Source organism: Mandrillus leucophaeus, unplaced genomic scaffold (genome assembly GCF_000951045.1).
Source record: "Mandrillus leucophaeus isolate KB7577 unplaced genomic scaffold, Mleu.le_1.0 Scaffold176, whole genome shotgun sequence".
NCBI classification, from domain to species: Eukaryota; Metazoa; Chordata; class Mammalia; order Primates; family Cercopithecidae; genus Mandrillus; species Mandrillus leucophaeus.
Genome location: NW_012101765.1, coordinates 2,029,461 through 2,049,020, shown reverse-complemented (window position 1 = coordinate 2,049,020; position 19,560 = coordinate 2,029,461). Strand labels below are relative to the sequence as shown.

General features: G+C 37.7%; 1 protein-coding gene across 3 annotated transcripts in view; it reads right to left on the bottom strand.

Moving 5' to 3' along the window:
- The window catches only part of EPHA3 (EPH receptor A3), a 384,202-nt gene that overhangs the window by 86,512 nt on the left and 278,130 nt on the right, over positions 1–19,560 (bottom strand). For 2 of the 3 annotated variants that reach the window (XM_011977262.1, XM_011977264.1), the window contains exons 6-7: positions 5,958–6,082; positions 2,098–2,260 (exon numbers count right to left, since the gene is read on the bottom strand). In XM_011977262.1, the coding sequence (XP_011832652.1) occupies positions 2,098–2,260; positions 5,958–6,082 (288 nt within the window). The remainder of the gene's footprint in view (positions 1–2,097; positions 2,261–5,957; positions 6,083–19,560) is intronic. The other variant, XM_011977263.1, reaches the window with a different exon arrangement.

Here is a 19,560-nt window from a genome sequence, read left to right as displayed (position 1 = left end):
GATTTCCGATCTCTCTTGATAAATCAAATATAGATTTTGTTATTGCTGTTATTTCAAAGATTCATTTAAGTCCCAGCACTTTGGAAGGCCGAGGTGGGTGGATCACGTTGAGGTCAGGAGTTCGAGACCAGCCTGACCAATATGGTGAAACCCCATCTCTACTAAAAATACAAAAAAATTAGCTGGATGTGGGAACGTGAGCCTGTAGTCCCAGCCACTCGGGACGCTGAGACAGGAGAATTGCTTGAATCCAAGAGGCAGAGGTTGCAGTGAGCTGAGATCATGCCATTGCACTCCAGCCTGGGCAACAGAGCAGGACTTTGTCTCAAAAAAAAAAAAAAAAAAAAAAAGAATTTGAGAAAAGTTAATCTGTAATCATTTCAAAAGGAGAAACTTTCTTTGTACCACTTAACATTTGCAAAAAGTCTTAGAAGTACTCATGTTACTAATGTTAAGTTACACTTACATTTTATTATTGAACCATCTAAAGTTTTTAATTTGTTTTAAACCTTGTTGGCACTTGCATTTCCATCATATTTCATGTTTTGTTTCTAATATCCTCTGAGGGTGATTTCTCCACACACATTTTATTGTGAGGATTAAAAGAGGTCTTTAGGAATAGATTTATGTATTTGAGGATGGCAGGTCTCCTTTGAGTAGAATTGTCATGGTTCAGCTGTAAGCGGATGATTTCTAAAAACATTAGCATCTCAATACCTGGTGGAATTTACAGCTCCTTATTGTAAGCAGCATTTCTAATTGTCTGACAGAAAGTGTGCCATAAAATATGTACTCTAACATGAGTAAATCTGATGGAGTAAATACTATATAACTAGAATGATTTTTATATTTTTAGGCCAGTCCTGAAAGTTTTTATCCAGTATCAAATTTGAACACAAAAATATACCAATAACAATGAGATTTTTTTGTCAGGAACAAACTATCTAGAAAATGGGAAATACAGATGTCAGGGAAGAATGGGAAATGGGAATGGTCAGAAGATTATTACATTTCTTTCAGCAGAGTGTTGAGCATTGTCAGACCGTTCCTGGGTAATCTATTTCTAAAGGATGTGCATCTTTGCTCATCTTTCTAGGCTATTTTACAAGAGTGAATTTAAGTTGTAGAAAACTGATAGTGATATATATCCTTTTTCCTTTAACAATTGAAATAACACTTATTTGCTAGAAAGACAACTGGTTTGTGCCCTGTAAGAAAGATGACCTCGATCATTACATTTATTACCCTCATTGGATATTAACCAGTTTGGGATATATTAGCACATTTTAACATATTATGATTGCCTACACACACACACACACACACACACACAAACACATACACATAATTATGTATCTGTTCAAGTTTTTCTTGGAACAGGTTTTAATCTCTTGCTAATCTGCTCATTAATTAATGAGTTAAGTAAAATCATTAACTTGCACTCATTTTATATTAGTGCCATAGACATAATTTTACCTTTTTGAAAATTGTATTTTAGCAAAGGGCTTTTTTAAGTATGAAGAAAATTCATTTGAAAAAAAGAAAAGTTACTGGGAAAATGTTTGCCAGTTTTAGGCCAATTTTAGCCAAATTTGGGGTTAAAGGAACAGGCTATTCAAATTACTTGTGAATGTGAAAGAAGTGATAAAACACATTTTAGAAAATCCTTATTCTCTCTGTGATATGTTGTTGAATGTGTTAAGGATTAAAATAAAATTAAGATTCTCATGGATCAGCAAGTTTCTTTTTTGTAGCTCATTGAATCATGCAATGAACCTGGAATATCTGAAATGACAGGACCTGGAAGTGCATTAATATATTAAATAATGTTCCTCAAAAGAAATTTATGCCTAACAACAAAACAGAAGCATTTCAGGCATTAGAATATGCAGGAAAAAAGGAAACACAAAATGTACACCCATACAAACACAAATACTGTATACAGACACAGGGCTCTGCAAATTGCAATGTCCCAAATAATATACCTTAAATGTATCGCATTTGGTTAAAACTTAGAGACAGTGAGAATAAATGATCAGACATCTTTTGCAAGACCCCCCTGCCCCCTCCTCTAGACTACATTGAAATAATACATACAGTCTGGACTAGTTTTGAACTCAAACTTGCGGCTGTTCGTCCCATATCCAGCAGCTGTTCGGGCTCGGATTTGGAATACATATGTAGTGTCAGGCTTGAGGCTACTGATGGTAACATTTGTGCCTCTTGCCCTCAGAATGGTATAACTTGTCTCTTGTTCCTGCTTTGAGGTTAGAAAAAAAATCATGTTAAAATCAAATCTTCATAATGCTATAAAACGATAAACAGTGAACCACTCAAACCTGATTCTTTTATATTTTAACACAGATCATGGGATGGATTTAAAAAGTCATATCGATTATTGCAATTATTTTATTCTCCAAAGGCAACATAGGCTTGGGGTGTGTGTGTGTGTGTGAGAGAGAGAGAGAGAGAGAGAGACAAAGTCTTGCTCTGTCACCAGGCTGGAGTGCAGTGGCGTGATCTCAACTCACTGAAACCTCTGCCTCCCAAGTTCAAGAGATTCTCCTGCCTCAGCTTCCCGAGTAGCTGAGACTACAGGTGCATGCCATCACTCCCAGCTAATCTTTGTATTTTTAGTAGAGATGAGGTTTCGCCATGTTGGCCAGGCCGGTCTTGAACTCCTGACCTCAGGTGATCTGCCCGCCTCAGCTGCCCAAAGTGCTGGGATAACAGGCGTGAACCACCATGCCTGGCCCAACATAGGCATTTCTAAAAGATAAAAATATTTACAGAATTTCCTAATTTGAATATTATTATTTCTGCCCTGCATATAAAGCAGGAAAAATTTAGCTTTATTCTAACTAATCAGTAAATATGTGAGGGAAGATATGTTCTCTTCAAAGTCAAGGCTGAGAGAAAACTTAAATATAATTCCAATTACAAACTTACAAAGAAGAAAATATCCCTTTGAATGAAACCTAATAGGAATGCTCTATTGATTCTGGAGTAGAATATTTTTTTATCAACCTTAAAATATTAAACATAAAAAGTCAAGGTTTTATATGTAGCTCTACATTATTTTTAGCATAACTGTATTTGTGCTGTATTTAATCTAAGTCACTATGGTTTGGTAGAGGCAAAAATCTCCAGATCAAAGGCTAGAAATATTTCTCAAAAAGGATCTCTAGGAGATTCACATTGTACATTAGATTCACACCACACCACATTTTAGTGGTCTCTTTGTGTCAAGTCTCATTTACAAATATTGAATTTATCCAGAATTACGTTTTTTCTTTTACATATATTATTATGCACAGAGCTCCTATGGGGAACCTGATTTCAAGCTATGATACAATGTCCCTGCACCTAGGGTAGGACTTAGAGTAGGTAATACGAAACACTGTATATCCTCAACCAAGATGAGATTGAGTAGTACAGAAAACACGCCATACATTACATATAGTGTTCATCACCATCAGCGGAATAACCAATCAAGAAAGCTAGACCTTGTGGAGTTTAAATACTAGAGACACTTTCTCAGTATTACCAAGCATACAATAAATATTTGGAATTAATTTTTAAATTTAGGTATATATGATGCAAATATGTATTTATAGGAATATATTTTAAATAATATTACAGGTATGTATGTATCAAAAATACTTAGGGAATAATCAATAGATTCAACCATTTTTTCCTGCATTGGTTAATACTGTTTCAAAGTAATTTCCAGGGGTGGTGGCTCACGCCTGTAATCCCAGCACTTTGGGAAGCCAAGGTGGGCAGATCACCTGAGGTCAGGAGTTTGAGACTAGCTTGACCAACATGGAGAAACCTCATCTCTACTAAAAATACAAAATTAGTGGGGCATGTTGGCACATGCCTGTAATCCCAGCTACTTGGGAGGCTGAGGCAGGAGAATCGCTTGAACCTGGGAGGCAGAGGTTGTGGTGAGTTGAGATTTTGCCATCACATTTCAACCAGGGCAACAAAAGTGAATTCCGCCTCAAAAAAAAAAAAAAAAGTAGTGCTGCTTGTTGTGTTTGTTGAAGGAGTTTGAAATAAGGCAGAACACTTTTCATGTTTGTGAAAGGTATGGATGTATACAATTAAAATTTGATTTTAATCTCATAGATCTAAATGTTACCTAACATTCTTCTCCCATTTCTGAAATGTAGTTTGAACTGCGGCATATAACTGGTTTTTAAAAATTTTGTGGCATCATTTATGAACATGAATTATTATGTTTCTCCATTCTATCTTGTCATACTTCTGAAAATAGATCACAGTCATATGAGCGTTTGATTTTACTACAGTAGAGGACTCAAAGTTAAGAGAAAACTTATTTCTACTATAATTTTGGAACAATAAAGTTTATTTGGCATCAATTTCTTTTAATGAAAAAGACATACTCTAGTCTCTCTTACAGACAGACTACGAAAAAGACGACATTATACTAGAGAAATACATTAACTTCAAGCAAGGAAATAACTACATAACGCAAAACAATGTTTTTACATTATGCATTTTTGCACAGTTGATTATGCCAATAATTCTCATCAGGATGCATTCTCATGTAGAAAAAGGTACCTGATATAGGGGAAAACATACTAAAGGAAGACTCATGGTTGCTGCGATCCAAAACAGAGATCTAATATTTATTAGCAGCGAGGCCGTCGGAAATCCATATAACGTCACTCTCAGTATTCTTAATTGTTAAACAACTTACTTTTCTACTTCCATAAGGTTATTATACAGCTCAAACTTAAGTAATATCCACAGAAATTGTTCTGTAAATATAAACTGCTGTATAAATGCACAATTTGCATTTAATTCACTTTAACACACTTTATAAACTGAAGTAGGTACACTAATATGTAGTCGTCACTTTGTAGCTGTGAAACTAACTAGCTGCGATGCTAAGGTTTAAACACGTCTTGCCTTTAAACTTTACTATGATTTACAAACAGAAAAAAAAATGAGTCATTTAGAATGATGGAATACTCACCACTCCACTCAGGGCAAAATAACTGCGTACCTCTTTTTTAATAATTTTTAAATTTGGGGTAAAAATAACCATGTGCCTATTTTTTTTAAATAATTGCATTACCAAGCCACAATTTTATGTCAGGCAAATTTATCCATCCATCCCCAACCTTTTAAATTTCCTTCTACAGGGTCAAGAAAGCTTTTCATCATCAGTTAAACAATACAATATTTTTGTCACTAGCACAATGTTTCTATTTGTATTGAATGAAATGCATGTCAATTTGAAGGTCAGGATATGATGCTTGAGGTAATGAACTAAAAAAACAGTTCACGCCGGGCGCGGTGGCTCAAGCCTGTAATCCCAGCACTTTGGGAGGCCGAGACGGGCAGATCACGAGGTCAGGAGATCTAGACCATCCTGGCTAACATGGTGAAACCCCGTCTCTACTAAAAAATACAAAAAAACTAGCCGGGCGAGGTGGCGGCGCCTGTAGTCCCAGCTACTCAGGAGGCTGAGGCAGGAGAATGGCGGGAACCCGGGAGGCGGAGCTTGCAGTGAGCTGAGATCCGGCCACTGCACTCCAGCCTGGGCGACAGAGCAAAACTCCGTCTCAAAAAAAAAAAAAAAAAAAAACAGTTCACAAATAGACTAAGAAATCACAATAAAATAGTTGGTAGAGGAGGGGTCTTGGTGTAAAAGGATACAAATGTCATGCTATTGCCATAACTAACTGGATTAAGTTGGCAGTGGCATCTTTGATGTTGCTTATTGCTCTAGAATACGGGGTATTCAACAAGATTCTTTCTAAACCTTCCTCTACCAATAAATCAAAGGGGTCACATGGCCACAGTTCTCAACAGCGCTCTACCATTTACCAGCAATGTCACTGGTTTCTTTCCAAGAGCACAGCTCATGAGGAAACAGCTTCTTTCCTACACAGCCCAACCTTGAAACATTGTTTCCCCACCTTTTCATAGTATTTGACCTCGTAGTCCAATATGATCCCATTAGGATGTTCAGGTTCTTGCCAGGACAAAGAGATGCTATTTCTGGAGGTCCGATCTTTCTTAATCGTCAGGACAGGTGATGGAGCTGTAAAGAGAAGATGGGAGGGGAAGGTGGAAGGAAGCAAATTAATGGGTTGGAAAGGCTGGCAAATAAGAACAGAGAGAGAAGGGAACATGCAAATGGAATCTATCATCATTCCAATTTTTGGCAAGAAAGCACTATTTCCATTTCCAAGGCTCTTGAGTATTAATCTGGCCCCATATCCAGGCTCAACAGCTGGATTATAGCCCTGGTACATGCAGGCCTAGGGAAAATGAGCTGAGATTCTCTGCTGCTGGTGGACTAGTGGCAAGTGAGCAGATGTTTTCAATCTGCTACTATAATGTAAGCAATGAAATATATTTGATATATTAAAAAAAGAACAAAACATCAGGACTACCTATTTGTTATAATGTTGCAAAGTTATTAATGCCAGATTCTTCAGCTCATTGATAACATTGTCATATGCAGCTCTGCAAGAGGACTGGAATCCATTATGCACAAGGAGTCCCATGGTATCCATAGGTAATAATAATATTTAGTGTATTGCAAAATAGATATGATTTAGGACATATTACAGTAGGTCTTGACTTCTGACAAACATCTCTTGACTACAAAGAAAAGGAAACAACAATCTTCTGTTTTACATTTTTATTTCTTAAAAAAATATTTAATGAGAGGTACCAAGGAAATGACTGCTATATGTGTTTTACAATTACCTAGACATGTTTTGAAATGTCTTATTTGATGGTGATTCTATATTTGCTATGTTTTGCTAAGCATTATCAAAAGTATGGAATACGAATAAAAACCCCATCTGTTTGGATCAGATATCATAGGGTCAAATTCATTTCTAACTGAAGATTAAATATATTTTAAGTGATTTCCTTCTTCAAACCCTTCCATTAAAAGGAAAAATGCATCATATCATCAAAGTACTTCTGCTTTCAAATCTCAATATTGGTTCACTCACCAATCGAAATGTCTTAATGGAATGCAGCAAAATAAACTACAAACACACAACAAACGAAAACTCAGGAATCTTTAGATACATTAACTGTTGAATTGTTTTCATTGTTAAATAACTTATTTTTATATAGATTTTTCTCAAATCAAGGGCTGTAAGAACCTCATATATTTGTATTTCCCACAAGTTAGCAGAAGTTTCGAATTTGTTGACATTTCTATGATTATCACATGATGACTTTTGCATCCGACCTCTCGTTCAAACTTTCCTATCTATAAACACTTTTCATTTTTATTCTTCACCTATAAGAGAAACTTTCATTACGGCTGCCTTGTGCCACTTCCAAGAAAACTGTACACGAAAAAATAGAATCTACTGCGGTATTTCCCATCCACTGGGTTGTATTACTCGTGAGGTCATAGAAACTCCTTCTAGGCCTAGGAATGATGACTTAATCTTTTGTTTTATTTTTTTCTTTTTTAAGACAGGGTTTTGCCCTTGTTGCCCAGGCTAGAGTGTAGTGATGTGATCTCGGCTTACTGCAGCCTCCCGCTCCCAGGCTAAAGCAATCCTTCTGGCTTAGCCTCCCAAGTAGCTGAGACAACAGGCTTGTGCCACCACTATCAGCTAATTTTTTTATTATCTGTAGAGACAAAGTTTTGTCACGTTGCCCAGGCTGATCTTGAACTCCTGGGCTCAATTGATTCTCCCCACTAGGCCTCCCAAAGTGCTAGGATTATAGGCATGAACCACCACAGTTTGCCTGACTTAATCTTCTGCCAAGGAAAAAATGTAGGTGTTGCTTTTCTGATGAAAAAGTAAATTCATTTTCTTATCAACATTTTGCTTCCACTAGAAATTAGTATCTTTTCATATAAATTAATATCATTTACCTTTCATTGTCAATTCATCTATTCAATAATCCTCTATTTTAGTCCCTAAATTGGTTTCACCCCCACAACCCTGTGATTTGTTCTCTAAAGTTGATTCTAAGCAAAAGATAAGTTATTTTTCTTATATTTTAGTTGAAGCTTCATAAACATATTCAATATATACAAATGTATTGCTGCATTACAAATAAATAGACATGTGGATTTTTAAAAAAATATTCTATTTTTACATACTTCAATACTTAGAAAAATCAATTCGTTATCCAATTACTAATAAAAAAATTGCAGCCCCAATGTCTTTGGACTCAAATTTTGCATTTCCTACAATGAGGAAATTCTACTAATTTTTCTGCTGAAGTAAGTCCATTAATGGAGTCACATTTAATGTCAGTTTCAAGAGCATTTCAAGAAGCTTGATGTTGGAACACATGAGGTCCTACATTTAATTTGATACCACCATGAAACTTCCATTTTTCCCTCGTGGTTAAAATTCATTTTCAAAGAAGTGTTGAAAATAACCAAGTACAGCATCTCTCCTTTAAAAAAAGAAAAGAGAGAAAATAATTCATTTGAAAGAACAATTGTGATGAGGATTGTATTAACTTTTTAATGAAAGCTTTGCGGGCTGTTTTGGGGGTCTGTCCAAATTTTACTGCTTCTGCACCGAGCAGGACTTTATAACTTGAATTTCTTCAAAGCTCTTTGAGCAAGCTGCAGGACTCTGTTGGACTGTAATAAATAGCCTTTTGTAATTCCACACTTACTTAAGTAGAGGCAATTGCTTGAAGCTTGTGCCATCACTATGTTAAATGAACCTTTTCTGATTGCTGCTTTTGGACCCCTATTAAGTCATTTGTTCTGCTCTTTTAATACACGCCCCTTGTGCTGGCTGCATTTCAGCAAAGTTCAACTCAGTACACCAGCTGGAAGCCCGGTACTTTTAGGTAATACTCATCAATATTTTAATATTAATAAATAATTAATAGGAATTGTTTTTCTTTCCCTTGAGAAATAGTGTGGGCATAATAAAACATAATGGAGAAAGAGACAAATTCTATGAGCACTCCACTGTATCAATGCTTTTAAAAAGTTTTCCAGAACACTTTTTAATTCATGTTTTGAGGTATAATTTATCGATTCTTTATGTGCTGTAACACAATTTAGAATATTAATGAGAAACGGTGATACAAATTATGCTTTTCATTAATTTTCAGATATCAGAGAGTGATTTGTTCAAATTACTAATTTGCAAATTCATAGAAATTCTTTAAATCAGTATTTTTCTGTACAAAAATCATGATATTGCAATGTACACTGTACGACAGATTTATTTTCTTTTTTAAATAAAAATTTAAAATTTGCAATTTGAGAGAATGGAGGTTAATGGTTAAGCAAAATGGAAAAAAAAAATTTCAACTTCCTTAAGACTGGAAAAATGCTGGGAGCTACAGGCAAAATTAAGAAGGAAGAGAAAGCTCAGGGATTTTGTAGCAAAAATGCTGGTATATATGCTAAAATCGCAATTGCCAGTAAACGATCTGATAGCCTAGGATTTTTTTTTTTTTTAGATGGAGTTTCACTCTTGTTGCCCAGGCTGGAGTTCAATGGCGCAATCTTGGCTCACTGCACCTCCACCTCCCGGGTGCAAGACACTCTACTGTTTCAGCCTCCCAAGTAGCTGGGATTACAGATGCGTACCACCACACCCAGCTAATTTTCATATTTCTAGTAGAGACAGGGTTTCGCCATGTTGGCAAGGCTGGTCTCGAATGCTTGACCTCAGGTGATCCACCCACCTCAGCCTCCCTAAGTGCTAGGATTACAGGAGTGAGCCAGCGTACCCGTTCGGATTTTTAATTTTCTGCCTGTTATACACCCTAATTGATAGATCATTGAAATCATTCCCTTATTAAGAGAAAGAAGTTGATGACAGAATAGGATGCCGAGAAACTGGTGCAGGCATTGTTGCAAGTTAACAAATAGTTTTGTAGAAAAACAAATGAAGAAACTGGTAAAAAGAAATTTTACAACAGTATAAAGGTAATAATTTTTAGAAAATTTAAAATGATGTCTGGTATGTAAAATACATTTTTGTTGTATTGGTATTGAAGAGAGAGAAATAATATTAATATTTGATCTTCAACTTTTGCTATTCTGGGTACAGCTGACAGATGTTCCCTGTGTAAAATCATAAAGGAAGGAGACATATATACTTTGTAAAGTGGCATTGATTATATTTTAAATGAAATATTTCTTAAAAGAATACAAGTAGACCGGGCGCGGTGGCTCACGCCTGTAATCCCAGCACTTTGGGAGGCCAAGGCAGGCGGATCACAAGGTCAGGAGATCGAGACCGTCCTGGCTAACACGGTGAAATCCCGTCTCTACTAAAAAAACAAAAAAAACACAAAAAACACAAAAATTAGCTGGGTGTGGTGTCGGGCGCCTGCAGTCCCACCTATTCGGAGGCTGGCGTGAACCCGGGAGGCGGAGTTTGCAGTGAGCTGAGATCGCGCCACTGTACTCCAGTCTGGGCAACAGAGCGAGACTCTGTCTCAAAAAAAAAGAAAAGAAAAGAAAAGAATGCAAATAAAGAAGAAAAATAGTTAAGACGAAGAAGAAGGGGTGGCTTTTGAGTCACACAGCTGACCATCCTCCAGACTTACACAGCACTGTTGAAAACTTCCAAACACCGCCAGTACTAAGGAAACTCTTAATTGTGTGACAGTGGAAATGCGTGATGCTTTCAATCCATTCTTCTTTCAAATGCTTCTTTGGTCATAACAGGACTAGACAGATATTTTTACCCTATGTTACCTAGTAGTATGTGTTTTATAAAAGCTGGTATAGAAGTGCTTTTCAGGCCAGGCTCAGCGGCTCGCACCTGTAATCCCAGCACTTTGGGAGGCCGAGGCAGGTGGATCACTTGTGATCAGGAGTTCGAGACCAGCCTGGCCAACATGATGAAACCCCGACTCTACTAAAAATACAAAAAAAAAAAATTAGCTGGGCATAGTGCTGGGCACCTCCAATACCAACTACTAGGGAGGCTGAGGCAGGAGAATCACTTGAATCCGGGAGATGGAGGTTGCAAGTGAGCAGAGATTGCATGCTATTGCACTCCAGCCTGGAAAACAAGAGCAAAACTCTGTCTCAAAAAAAAAAAAAAAGTATTTTTCAATTTCTCCTCTAAGAAGACATAACTTTCTGGAAACCAAGTGTTGACTTGTTCACAGTGTTTTCTTCCCTAAGTCCAGGCCACCGTAATGACAGCCTCTTGAAATAGCAACATGCAATGACTAGTTGAGATGTATGATGGAGACATGCAAAGTACCCTGTTTGTTTTTTGGAAACAAGAGTCTTCCTCTGTCTCCCAGGCTGGAGTGCAGTGGCACAATCTTAGCTCACTGCAACCTCTACCTCCGGGATTCAAGTGATTCTCCTGCCTCAGCCTCCTGAGCAGCTGGGATTACAGGAGCATGCCACCATGCCCCGCTAATTTTTTGTATTTTTAGTAGAGACGGGGTTTCATCATCATGACCAGGCTGGTTTCGAACCCCTGACCTCAAGTGATCTCCTCGCCTCGACCTCCCAAAGTGCTAGCATTACAGGCATGAGCCATCACGCCCGGCCAAAGTACCACTTTTAATAGTTAATAATTGGCCAGGCACAGTGGCTCACGCCTGTAATCCCAGCCCTTTGGGAGGCTGAGGTGGGCAAATCATGAGGTCAGGAGGTCAAGACCAGCTTGACCATCAGGGCGAAACCCCATTTCTAATAAAATTCAAAAATTAGCCAGGTGTGGTGGTGTCTGCCTTTAATCCCAGCTACTTGGGAGGCTGAGGCAGGAGAATCACTTGAACCCTGGAGGCGGAGGTTACAGTGAGCCAAGATGGCACCACCACACTTCAGCCTGGGCAACAGAATGAGACTCAGTTTAAAAAAAAAAAGAAGTTAATAATTGAACCTCAGCTGAGAAGTAGAGAAGAACTTTTTCTAAAAGATTGTTTCTTCATCTAGTTGAAGTACAGAAGGAAGATTTTTGCACATTGTAACCTGAGTCATTGACTACATTCAATAAAATAATAGAGAAACAAATTACAACGGAAAAGCAAAAATGTTACCCAGAAAATGTCTCCCTGTGAAGGGATCCGGTTAGGGATGAGACTTGCATCATTCACAAATTGTGTTAGAATTACATTTGATACATGTGTGTGCCAGATCTAGTGACAGACATGGAAGGGATTCTTTGTTTTAACCATGGTGTTTTAAAATCTACATTATTCTGCCACTAAAATATGACCCTTCCTTAAAATCAGGAAGTGAAAACTTCAAAATTCAACCCCTAAAGGATCTGGTTTGGTTCATTTGTTTTTATTGGGACCTTCCTCTTTCTAGATTTGGGAATTTCTAATGAACCTCTGAGGTATCTCTGTGGTTTAGAGACTGGACAAGTTAAAGTAATAACAAAAAGGGCTCAGGATTTCTTTTCTAAGTGAGCCAAAGCTTTTAAAAATCATCTCCATGGGAAAAATATACAGTAAATGGTTGAAAGATTTTTCTTTTGAATCAGACATGACTTTAAAAGCATTAGTCTCTTATTTTTCTTTACCATTCATTACAATGCCTACTGAGGAACACTTCCTTCTCAGCTTTTTCAGAAGTGAATACTTCTGTTAAATCCAGACACCCTCTTGGGTTTGATTTAGCATAATCATTCATTGATTAATGTTCTCCAACTCACTATTCCTACACTGATTTTCCAAACCTGGTGTTCTGATTTTCTATTTTAGCTACAAAGCCTCATCAATTTGCAGTGTATCCATTTCAAAATCTCAGAGTTATAGTTTATATTTTCTTTCTCACCAATAATTCAGCTTGCCAATCAGGTCCACCTTCCAAAAGCTGATCAATTTTCTACTTTTCCAGCTGTGGCTTAGTTCAAACCCTTGCCATTTACCACCTGCATTGGATTCTATGCCTTTCAGCTTAATATTTTCAGAATTTCAACTTTCTATACATTTTGATGAATTATTGTATAAAGCAAATGAAACATTGATTCCCCTCTCTTTCAAAATCACATAATTTCAAATCTAGGTTTTCTAAAGTGTTAAACAAATAATAAGCTCCAACAGAATGGTCTGGAGATCTGTATTTTTAAGAAGACAATAGCAGAAAACTCTTAGGATCACAAAGAGCTGGGAAACTTTGGACTACAGTAGGATACAAAATTTGAAATTTATTTCATTGTTATTTAGTGCTCCTCACAAGACTGCAACACACATACCAGCTTTGTCATTTATTGCTTTCCATACAAAGCAAAAATTCTAAAGACGATTCTTTTTTTCAATTATTTGTGTATGCTGTACTCCCTGTCTGCAACACTAGGTATCTTTTATTTCCACCTGGAAAACTGCTTCGACTCCTCATTATTCTCCAAAATCCTTTGCTAATGTAATTCCCTCATAAAGTTTCTCCTGAGTCCCTTAGGCAATAGTTAATCAGCTCCTTCCTCTGGCCTCTTATAGTATAGTTGCTCCTTCTCCTATTATTTAGCCCACTGCATTGTGTTGTAATTACATCATTTGCTTACAGTATGCCTTCCCACTAGACTGTATGTCCCTCAGAATCTTAGGTGCCTAGCATAGTGTCGACTTTGCATAAATCTAGCCATGGAATTTGGTTAGCCTTGAAATAAAGTATACAGCATATTTTGTGGCAGGTTCCTCTGAAAAATAAATTCTATTTAGCCCCTGATATTAAAATAATAAAATTAAAACAAAAATGGCAATTAAAATGTGCTTAGAAGAGAGACTACACTCTATAAACTTACGTTAGTCAAATTCTACAGTAAAAAGAAAAGTAATTTTCTCAATAGAATTAATTGTGCTGGGAGAAAAATATTCTAAGACACAATACACTGAAAATAAATTCTGACCAGAATTTCCTCCCCCGATTTTTTGATAACAGTATACACAAGATTTAGTCTTTTCTAAAGACTAAAACTCCAAAATTTTAATCATTGAATTTTAAAGATCTAAAGTAGTTTTAAAGACTGGAGAATTTTGTTACAATTTATAATCTTACTCTTTTTTCAGCATGGAGAAATAAAAAATTTTTAAAAAGTAATGACAAACAAACTGTACATTTCATAGTCATTTATTGCATAAATTCACAAAAATGAAATCTTATTTTTCATTTTATCAATTAATCAACATATTCCTTTTTATAAAAATATAAAGGTCTTCTTTTAATATCCTACAGTATCCTAACAGAATTAGAGCAATCTCATATATATGAGATATATGATATGGTTCTGAAAATCTAGTGGATAATCATAGATTTCTAAATATAATGCTTCACTGTGAAAGAGGTTGTATTAGTTCATTCTCACACTGCTATAAAGAACCGCCCAAGACTGGGTAATTTATAAATGAAAGAGGTTTAATTGACACAGTTACTCAGGGCTGGGTAGGCCTCAAGAAACTTACAATCGTGGTAGAAGGGGATGCAAACACTTCCTTCTTCACATGGCAGCAGCAAGGAGAAGTGCAGAGTGAAGTGGCCAAGAAACCCTTATAAAACTATCAGATGTCATGAGAACACACTCACTATAATGAGAGTGGCATGAGGGTAACTGCCCCCATGATTCAATTACCTCCCACTGGTGGGTCCCTCCTAGGACACATGGGGATTATGGGAATTATAATTCAAGATGGGATTTGGGTGAGAACACAGAGCCAAACCATGTCATTCCACCCCTCACCCCTTCCAAATCTTATGTCTTCACATTTTAAAACATAATCATGCCCTTCCAATGGTCCCCAAAGTCTTCACTCATTCAAGCATTAACCTAAAAGTCCAAATCCAAAGTCTCATCTGAGACAAGTGAAGTCCCTTCTGCCTATGAGCCTGTAAAATGAAAAGCAAGTCATTTACTTCCCAGATACAATGAGGGTATGGCCATTGGGTAAATACACCTATTCCAAATGAAAGAAGTTGGTCAAAACAAAGGGACTACAGGCCCATGCAAGTCCAAAATCTCACAAGGCGATAATTAAATCTTAAAGCTCTGAAATAATCTCCTTTAACTCCATGTCTCATATTCAATTTATGCTGATGCAAGAGATGGGCTCCCAGAGCCTTGGGTTTTGCAGGGTACAGTCCTCCTCCCAGTTACTTTCATGGGCTGGTGTTGAGTGTCTGTGACTTTTCCAGGTGCATCCAACATGAGCTCTCAGTGGATCCATCATTCTGGGGTCTAGAGGATAGTGGCCTTCTTCTCACAGCTTCACTAGGCAGTGCCCCACTGGGGACCCCACATTTCCCTACTGCACTGCCCTAGCAGAGGTCTCCATGAGGGCTCTGCCCCTGCAGCAAAGTTCTGACTGGACATCCAGGCATTTTCAATATCCTCTGAAATGTAGGTGGAGGTTCCCAAACCTTAGTTCATGACTTCTGTGCACCTGCAGGTTCAACACTAGGAGGAAGCTGCCAAGACTTGGGTCTTGCACCATCTGAAGCCATGGCCCAAGCTATACCTTGACTTCTTTTAGCCACATGGAGCATCTGGGACACAGGGCAACAAATCTCTAGGCTGCACACAGCAGGGGGTCCTTGGACAAGCCTACAAAACCATTTTTCCCTCCTTGGCTTCCTGGTCTGTCAAAAAGATCTCTGACATGCCCTGGAGATATTTTCCCGATTGTCTTGGCAATTAATATTTGGCTCCTTGTTATTTATGCAAATTTATGCAGCCAGCTTGAATTTCTCCCCCCAAAATGGGTTTTTTTTTCTACTCCATTATCAGGCAGCAAATTTTCCTAACTTTAATGCTCTACTTCCTCCTGAATGTTGTGCTACTAAAAAATTTGTTCCACCAGATACCCTAAATTATCTCTCTCAAGTTTAAACTTCTGCTGATCCCTAGGGCAGGGACAAAATGTCACCAGTCTCTTTGTTAAACTATTAAAAGAGTCACCTTTATTCCAGTTGCCAAGAAGTTCCTCATCTCCATCTGAGACCACTTCAGCCTGGTCATCATTGTTTATATCACTACCAATATTTTGGTCAAAGCCATTTAACAAGTCTCTAGGAAGTTCCAAACTTTCCCACAATTATCGGGGGAACCCATCCCCGATAATTCAATGTGGGTCCATTTCTATTTTCCCTAAGTGTTGGCCAGTCTGAGAAATAAAGGGAAAGAGTACAAAAGAGAGAAATTTCCGGGGGAGACATCACATGTCGGCAGGTTCCATGATGCCCCCCAAGCCATAAAACCAGCAAGTTCTTATTAGTGATTTTCAAAGGGAAGGGAGTGTACAAATAAGGTGTGGGTCACAGAGATCACATGCTTCACAAGGTAATAAAATATCACAAGGCAAATGGAGGTGGGGTGAGATCACAGGACAGGGCAAAATTAAAATTGCTAATGAAGTTTCGGGCACACATTGTCAGTTATAACATCTTATCAGGAGACAGGGTTTGAGAGCAGACAACCGGTCTGACCAAAATTTATTAGGCAAGAATTTCCTCATCCTAATAGGCCTGGGAGTGCTACAGGAAACCGGGGCTTATTTCATCCCTTATCTGCAACTGTAAAAGACAGACGTTCCCAGAGCAGTCATTTCAGAAACCTCCCCCTAGGAACGCATTCTCTTTCTCAGGGCTGTTGCTTGCTGAGAAAAATTATTCAGCAATATTTCTCCTATTTGCTTTTGAAAGAAGAGAAATATGACTCTGTTCCACACAGCTCTCGGGCAGCCAGACCTAATGGTTATCACCCTTGTTCCCTGAACATTGCTGTTAACCTGTTCTTTTTATAAGGTGCCCAGATTTCATATAGTTTAAACAACTTGTGCAGTTAACACAATCATCACAGGGTCCTGAGGCGACATATATCCTCAGCTTACAAAGATGACGGGATTAAGAGATTAAAGGCAGACATAGGAAATCACAAGAATATTGATTGGGGAAGTGATAAATGTCCATGAAATCTTCACAATTTATGTTCAGAGATTGCAGTAAAGACGGGTATGAGAAATTATAAAAGTATTAATTTGGGGAAGTAATAAATGTCCATGAAATCTTCACAATTTATATTCTTCTTCCATGGCTTCAGCCGGTCCCTCTGTTCAGGGTCCTTGACTTCCCGCAATACCAACACATCTTTCTGTCTTCTAAGTCCTCCAAGTCTCTTGGAAATTCTAAACTACCCCATATTTTCCTGTCTTCTTCTGAGTCTTCCAAATTGTTCGTTTCCCAGTTCCTAAATTGCTGCCACATTTTAAAGCAATTGCAGTACAGAAATATCATCTAGAAGTTTTTTCAAGCAAGCAAAAGAACTATGCTTGACAAAGAGGTCATAAGCTATCTAAAGTAATAGCTGGCTATTTGGCATGTACACAATCTTGCTGTAATTTTTTTTTCTCACTCTTTAAACCCAGAGATCTCATCTTAATCTGTTTGGGCTGCTATAACAATACTACAAACTACAAAGCTTATAAACAAGGCATGTTTCTTATAGTTGTGGTGACTGGAAAGTTCAAGATGAAGGTGCCAGCAGATTTTGTGTCTGGTGAGAGTCTATTTCCTGCTTCACAGATTGAGCATTCCAGCTGTGTCTTCACATGATGGAAGGACAAGGTAGCTCTATGGAGCCTGTATTATAAGAGCACTAATCCCATTTACGATGGCTCTAATCTCATGACCTAATCATCTTCTTTCCAAGGGCCCACCTCCTAATCTTTTTTGAGACAACGTCTCACTCTGTCACCCAGGCTGGAGTGCTGTCATACAATCGTGGCTCATTGCAACCTCTGCCTCCCAGGTTCAAGTGATTCTTGTGCTTCAGGCTCTCCAGTAGATGGAATTACAGGCATGTGCTACCATGCCAGGATAATTTTTGTGTTTTGAGTAGTGATGGGCTTTGTCATATTGGCCAGGCTGGTCTTGAACTCCTGTTCTCAAGTGATCCACCCATCTCGGCCTCCTGAAGTGCTGGGATTACAGGCATGAGCCATCACACCATGCTGATGATTGGGTTTCAACGTATAAATGTGGAGGGGACAGAAATATTCAGACACGAAAGACCTCTATGATGCAGTCTTTGATGTTTAACTTATACACAGGCTTAAAACCAGCCTATAGTAGCTTTGGTTAAAAAGCTACTACCATTACCCAGGAGTGGTGACAGGCACCTGTAATCCCAGCTACTTGGGAGGCTGAGGCAGAAGAAATGCTTGAACCCAGGAGGCGGAGGTTGCAGTGAGCCAAGATTGCGTCACTGCCCTCCAGCTTGGGTAACAGAGCAAAACTTCATGTTTTAAAAACAAACAAACAAACAAAAAAAAAACAAAAAAAAAAAAACAAAAGCTACTACCTATTATGCTGTTTAAAGAGTAGGTATTCTTAAACTTACAGGTTTACTATGTGTGGCTCTGTGGCTCTGCTGATTTGCCCCTATGATTTTAGTCAACTTACATTGCTAATTAGATGGTTATACTAAATTGTAAGCTAAACCCCTTTTCTAGAACTACCTCCTCTTGGTTGGTACTGTTGAGGCCCAAAATAAACAATTTTGTTTAGTCTTGGCTGGCTCCTTTCATTCGTATAAGTAAGAAAAGAAAATGAGGGCATTGTTACACCAGACCAGAGTTATCAAAGGCGTCATACACAAACCCTGTTGTGTTTGGGGTCTGTGTGACAAATAATAAACTGCTAACTTTAATTGAGGAGTCAACTTTGAAATATACACAAAAACACACAGACACATGCACATATACATTCAACTGTGGTTCCATAATAACTTCATTCTCCCATAAATACCTTCTGAGGCGAGTGAGAAATTGATTTCCTCCTACAGGAATGACAATTGTCCTTATACATATCACATGCCTGAGTGAGTCACTATTGCTTAACTCTACATTGTTACATGACTCATGAGTTTTCAGAGGGAATTATCTCTCTTCAAAATGTTTTAATATGGTGGACAACATAGAAGTATGCATTGCATCAAAATATTATTCACCATGTGTGCGGAAACAGAAAAAAAATTGCTTAACATATGACCTATATATGCCTGGCCCATATGGCTTGTATATGCCTGGCAACCCTACCCAACATGCAACAAAGACTAATTGAAGCAGAAAGAGGGGTTCTATTGAGACGTTGTGTAGGTTGATCCCTTCCTTTAAGGGGGCAAAATCCCGAACCTCCCATAACAGAAAACTTATGAAGTCAATTCAAACATTTGGAAATCAGATTTTAGAAACCAACTCAGAGCTATCCGATTGACTCACATATAAAAATACTCATGGGCTTAAAAAAATGGGACAATATAGTATTTCAGAAAATAAGAATAATTTTGCTTGGTCACTATATACGATGTAAACCATTTTGATTACCATGAAATCTTTCTGAGAAGCCCTAGTTCCACGTTACCACGATACCAGAAACTTATTTGTAACACAGGCATACTCTTGAAGAGCACAGTCTTTATTTTTTAACTCAGAAGAAATCACCTAAAAATATAAGTATAATAGGAAGAAGTGAAATGCACTTGACAATTATAACTGGAATCCTAATATTCACTCAAATTTCAATTACATTTTAACAAATTAGGTACTACAAAAAGATATTGTGTGGATTAATTTTTTCTAGTTTAG